Source organism: Cryptotermes secundus, unplaced genomic scaffold (genome assembly GCF_002891405.2).
Source record: "Cryptotermes secundus unplaced genomic scaffold, Csec_1.0 scaffold900, whole genome shotgun sequence".
In the NCBI taxonomy this organism is placed as follows: domain Eukaryota; kingdom Metazoa; phylum Arthropoda; class Insecta; order Blattodea; family Kalotermitidae; genus Cryptotermes; species Cryptotermes secundus.
Window position 1 is genome coordinate 779,845 of NW_019741305.1, and position 6,457 is coordinate 786,301.

At 45.4% G+C, this 6,457-nt stretch overlaps 1 protein-coding gene across 1 annotated transcript in view; it reads right to left on the minus strand.

Annotated features, from left to right (window-relative positions):
• Window positions 1-5,404, minus strand: part of LOC111872724 (synaptotagmin-7) — a gene marked incomplete at its 5' end in the record, with an annotated part of 12,823 nt that extends 7,419 nt beyond the window's left edge. The window contains 2 exons of the mRNA XM_023866882.2: window positions 4,964-5,123; window positions 5,274-5,404. Of these exons, the coding sequence (XP_023722650.1) occupies window positions 4,964-5,123; window positions 5,274-5,404 (291 nt within the window). The remainder of the gene's footprint in view (window positions 1-4,963; window positions 5,124-5,273) is intronic.
• Window positions 5,405-6,457: the final 1,053 nt, after the last annotated feature.

The window sequence follows — 6,457 nt, forward strand, 5'->3', positions numbered from 1 at the left end:
GGAGCGGCTCAAATCCATTGATGAACAAATGAGAGTTGCGTTGTCAACAATTCCACCACGGATCAGTCGCCTGTGTGCAGCTATGCAGGTGCAAGTATCACATTGAAGGTATGAGTAGAATTACTGTATTTACTTTAACAGTAATAGAAGTGTATTTTCTACACTCTACAGTGAATTAAAGTTCATTACTTGTTAATAAATGTACGAGTCGATTTCTGTTTAGTGATAATAAAATAACAATATGATAATGCAACGTGTTTGCAATCCAGAAGAGTCACTTCTATGGAAACGCTAGGAGAGACCGTTGCATAGGAAGTAACAATAGCGATACTGTAAATCCAACAGTGAGCCGTTGTGTCGAGAACATCGAATCTCCATGGTTACGACGAATACGCAAAGCGTTCCCACAGAGACAACGCAATAACAATGGGTCATTGCGTAGGAATCGCGGAACTAACAAAGCAACGTTTCCACTGCTATAACAGAAGGTTCATTTGCATAGCAGCGGCAAGGGGATAAATAGCCCAGCTTCGACGAAAAGCAGTTAGTCTTGGAATATCCGCCGCAGAAGAGAGTCTGCTATAAACCGCCAGAGAAGACAGTCGAGTAGCGGCCGAGACATTGTGTAGGCTAACAATTGTAAAGGGTGTGATTGTGTAAGTGTGAAGAACAACAAAGGTTCTACGGAATTTGAGACCTACGTGAATTTATTTATAGCATGACACGCAAAACACGCTACACTGGTGTCAGAAGTTGGATTGGACTTACACACGTGACAAACAAGATTCGAACTCAAGACACACTACACTGGTGTCAGAAGTGTTTTACAAACTTTAACATGCGTCCTACAACAACAACAACAACAACAACAACAACAAATGGAAATGCAGCAAATGTTGGAACTTCTGCTGAAGAAAATGACAGTTTACGAAGAAAAAGCAGATGTCAACGAGGCCAAGGCCGACGCCAGACACGAAGAAATATTGGGCATAAGAGAAGAGATTAGAACCAACCAGGTCATAACAGATACAAAGCTCGAAGAACTTACGGAGAGAATAGAAAAGACACAAATCGAGCTACATACAGCAGAAATACACCACGACGCGACGGCGAGGAAATTCCGGGAAGATCTCACAAAAAACCCATAACGAAACCTGCAGAAGAATTGAAGAGACCAAACGTGAGTTCCAAGCCAGGTTGGACGAGACAAAGCAGATGAGGGTCGAGGGGTCAAACACGTCAGTAATCAGCACGGGCATAGCTCAGCCACCGACATTTGACGGGATTACGACATGGAGCGTGTTCCGCCGACAATTCGAGGTCGTAGCGGAACACAACCAATGGTCGGACCGGGACAAGGCTACCTACCTAATCACCGCCCTGAAAGGCCGGGCGGCAGACGTGCTACCAGGCATCCCGAAAAACACGGCCTACGAGGACACGCTCCAGGCGCTAGAGGACCGCTTCGGGGACCAACATTTTGCAGCCACCTACCGCTGCCAACTGACAACGAGGATACAGAACCCCGGAGAATCCCTACAAGACTTCGCCACAGCCATCGAAATGCTCGCCCGCCGTGCCTACCCCAACCTACCGGCAGACTACGTAGCAAGGGAAGCGGGGAAAGCATTCACATATGGAATAAGCGACGCTGACATCAAGATCCAGCTGCTGCTGGGAGGGGAGAAGACAGTAAACGAGGCCCTCCGACAAGCCCTAGAGCTGCAGGCCGTACTGGTAGCAGCCAGACCTCACGAAAATAACAACAACACGTACCGGAGTTACCGATCCTTCCCCACCCAACGAAGAGACGCACAACGGTCAAGATGCTGGAACTGCAGGGAGCCGGGGCACTTCGAAAGCAACTGCCACTACGGCAGAAGAAGTGAAAATGGACAGCGCCGGGACGGACAAACTAGAGACAGGGGAGAATCGCCCAGGAGACCAGAGTGGCAGCCCGGTAACAACAAGGAGACAAGCAGGAGAAGTGACCAACTGGCGGGAAACGGGCAAGGGCCGGCGGACAGGGGCGGACGCCGGCGTATGCATTAAGGCCCCTCCCCCCCACTACGCACTCACCGACATCACAGAGAAAGCCAACACCAGCCTGGGTCACCAATGTTGGATGTCGATGTTCTAAGAGACAACCACGTAAAACTATAACAGATGCGTATATATGGGCGATGACAGAGCCGTCGTCTCGATGCGGTTGCTGGAGAGCTGTCGCTGTATCCTGACGTCAGAGTAGATGCGTTAACTGTATTTGTTGTAGTGAGGCCTATCGAAGAAGAACTGATGATAGCGATTTTTGAACTCCGCCTTTAATATCATTGCTTGCTGGGTGCAGCTAAAGTTGCAGTTGCGATTGTGAGCGCTGATTGGCTAGCGCACGTGATGATCTATAGGTGGTCTGGACATCGAGTGCTGGCCGCAATGTGACGTTAACTTGGCTTGAGCAGAAGGTGGATGCTGTCTGTTAGACAGACGAAGCTGCGTCCTAGTATGAGGGGGATCCCACAGTTCATTGCATTTGTCTCTCAGCCTTGTGAGATGCTGTGAGCTCGTGGAAAAGCTTGCTGTTCATCTCCATGAAAGTTTTCAGCACACTGTGCACAAGAGCCACAATTGTTTGGTTCCAGTGCTCTTTGCTGATGTGGCACAAAGCTGGGATAGTTGTTGGCATGATCACATGGATGTTTTCCTCAATCAGGCTCATTATGTGATCATTATTCCAGAAGTACAGTGCACAATGAGCCACCTGAAAGTGAGGACTAGAGACACATCTTGAAATTTGCCTGAAGAAGGGTTCCTGAATTTTGGCGAACTGTGATGGTTCAATTACGTCTAAAATTTCTTCAATCTCCTCAAGGAACATCACCTCTTTTTCACTGCATGTTTTAGGCCAGAACCTGAGTAGCCCTTTAACAACAGGTTCGGTAAGCGTGGCATCCTTTTCAAGGAACTGAACCACACAGTATGCCAGCTGTGCATGGAACGATGACAAACATTTAACTTTGTGCATTGGAAGCAGAACCTTTAGGAGGAATTGCTTGTGTTCTGACTTCAGCGGTAGAGCAAAGCCGTTGATAATGCTTCCTATTATTTCCAGTAACTCGCCAACACCATTAAAATCCTCTGTCTCATATACAAACCCAAGGAAGATGTTACTTATTTGTTTGCGTATGAAAGCACGTAGCCTCGGGAATTTCTCATAGATGTGATGCAGGACAGTCTTAAGGAAATGACGCTTTGTGCCAAATTTTTCTGCCGCTTCGGCATACCTCGGGAGTTGCACAGTGACCAAGGCCGTAACTTCGAATCTCACCTACTGCAAGAAGTTTTGCAACGCCTGGGAGTAATCAAGACGCGCACAACACCCTTCCACCCACAGTCGGATGGCATGGTAGAACGTTACGCCAAGACCATCGAGGAACACTTGCGGAAGGTCGTCGCATCCCACCAGAGGGACTGGGATGAGAGGTTACCCCTCTTTCTCCTAGCTTACAGAGCATCCACTCACGACACTACAGGCTTGACCCCTGCTAGCCTAGTATTCGGTCGAGAGCTCCGACTACCTTGCGACCTGCTGTTTGGGGTACCCCCAGGCAAAGAACTAACCACAACCGATTATGCAACGGACTTGGTGGAGCATCTGCACGACGCCCACAATTATGCACGACGGCACCTGAAGCTTGCCAGTGACCGGATGAAAACTCGGTACGATAAACTGGCCAATTCCGCAGGTTACGACGAAGGCGACAGAGTTTGGCTCTATCGCCCAACCCGAAAGAAAGGGAAATCGCCGAAACTACAAGCGTCGTGGGAAGGCCCTTACAAAGTAGTGACCCGGATAAATGATGTGGTATACAGAATCCAAAAGAACCCTAGGCCGAGGGTGTTGGTTCTACACCTCAACCGGCTCGCGGCCTACTATGGAGCTGCTCGGGACGAGCACAACTGAAGAGAGGGGCGGATGCGGTAAAATGACCAGCGCAATAAGACGCGCAAAGGACACCAAGGCCGAATGCAGACGTTGCCAACAGAACACCGCGGAATCGAAACCGAGGGAGAACCATTAGGCTGTTCGGGGATGAACAACCTTTAGAAGGGAGCGATGCAACGTGTTTGCAATCCAGAAGAGTCACTTCTATGGAAACGCTAGGAGAGACCGTTGCATAGGAAGTAACAATAGCGATACTGTAATCCCAACAGTGAGCCGTTGTGTCGAGAACATCGAATCTCCGCGGTTACGACGAATACGCGAAGCATTCCCACAGAGACAACACAATAACAATGGATCATTGCCTAGGAATCGCGGAACCAACAAAGCAACGTTTCAACTGCTATAACAGAGGGTTCATTTGCATAGCAGCGGTCGAGGGGATAAATAGCCCAGCTTCGACGAGAAGCAGTTAGTCTTGGAATATCCGCCGCAGAAGAGAGTCTGCTATAAACCGCCAGAGAAGACAGTCGAATATCGGCCGAGACATTGTGTAGGCTAACAATTGTAAAGCGTGTGATTGTGTAAGTGTGAAGAATAATAAAGGTTCTACGGAATTTGAGACCTACGTGAATTTATTTGTAGCGTGACACGCAAAACACGCTACAATAACATAGTAATAAGTTGATCACGTTACGTATTTATATTAACTGTCTGATATCATGCGTTTTTTAGGGGAATAACATTTGGTGTGCCGTGTTGAGTCATGGATACTTCATGGTGTGCCGCGAGTAGAAAAAGGTTGCGGAACACTGACTTAGACCATAACACATACTTACTGGTCAGACATGTAATTAAATTAATTAATTAATGTAATTAAATCTTAAGTGCATAATTTTAATTGTGAAAATACTTTGCTTGAATTCTGGAGATAATCATACACCAAAATAATTAAACCATCTGATACAGCATGTATGATATATGATTGATTGATGCAGCGATGGTCATGCCAATATCATTCACCTGACTTGAGGTTGATGTCCATCGATCTGAGGTCCCAGGCCTTAAGGATCGTGACCGTGAGCCTGTCACTGGGCACATAGCACAGGGACATCAGCAGGTCACCATATTCTGTCGCTGGCTTCAAAGGCTCACAGAAGGACTGCTTCTCCCGCAGGTCCACCTACAACACAGTTTGATGCATGAAAATTTTTTCATCTTCATCTTGCGGTACATAATTAACTAGTAATAATGAAACTGTATCATCAAAATTATGATCTTCAGGCATGTGATGTCATGTAGTCTAGTGTGTTGTTTCCAGCTTTAAACATACAAGAATAAGCTGGTTGTAGCAAGGAGTGGCACAGATACAGGGAGAGGAAAGATTGGACAAGGGTCCTGTCATGTCCCAGAAAACAGTCACTCTCAAAGTCTCTGCCATGAGAATGTGAATTTTTGTTAACTCTGTAATGAACATTGAAAATGTGCAACATTAAATCAGTTTAGTTTGATACTAACTACATAGAGATCAGTCACATAATGCTTCAGTGCTAAGCTAACATTTCTACTCCACATCCACTTGCTACTCTTACAAGCATGGTCTTGACAATGAAGTAGTTGTCATGACATTACCATAAGCCTGACTGGTTTGATTTAATTCATTGATTGATTGGTTGGTTGACTGATTGTCAGTTATTTAATCATGCTATTTCAATTTCCATCTCATACACTATTAATTAAGAGATGAAATAAATGATATAAACTCTGTCTCAAGTGCAAACAATATATTTTGTGNCGATTAACAGATGAAAATTATCCAATGCCTTCTTTCTTCCTGAAATATTTCTGTTTTCATTTCTTGCCAGTTCATTCCTGTCTTTATGTCCTCCAGTACCTGGCTAAATCATTTTTACTTGGTCATCCAATAGGTCTCCAGCCATACTATGGTCCTGGGGTTAACCCAGCCTCTAACAGAAATGAGAACCAGGAATCTTCCTGAGAGTAAAGGGTTCCCGGTGCATAACGCTGACAACCTCAACACCATCTGTGAGCTGATTGTCTAGAATATGTGGAAGACTTGACATCTCACAACCCTATGGGCCTCCATGGCCTCTTACAGGGATAGTTTACCTTTTTACCGTTTACCCTATTACTTTACATGGCTAAACCAATGTAATAATTTTTCTTTTAACCCAGATAATAAATCATTCTGAATTATTTTTTTGTTTAAAAAATACACATCCAATTCTATTTTCCCTTATGCTTGGTTGAATACTTCTCAAAAATGTAATACCCATAGCTTGGATTTTGATGCAGTTATTCTTTGTTAGAGGCTGTATTTCAGCATAATCTACTAGTGTCCGTGCAAAATGTATTTTATAGATTGACTGATCCAACTGTGTATGTTGTGTAGTATCACAGTAGAATGATTTGTACATAATACATAATAAACAAGGACTAAGTATAGTGACTGGCCGCGCCATAGCTCAAGTGGTTAGTTGCTGGCTTCCCACCGTG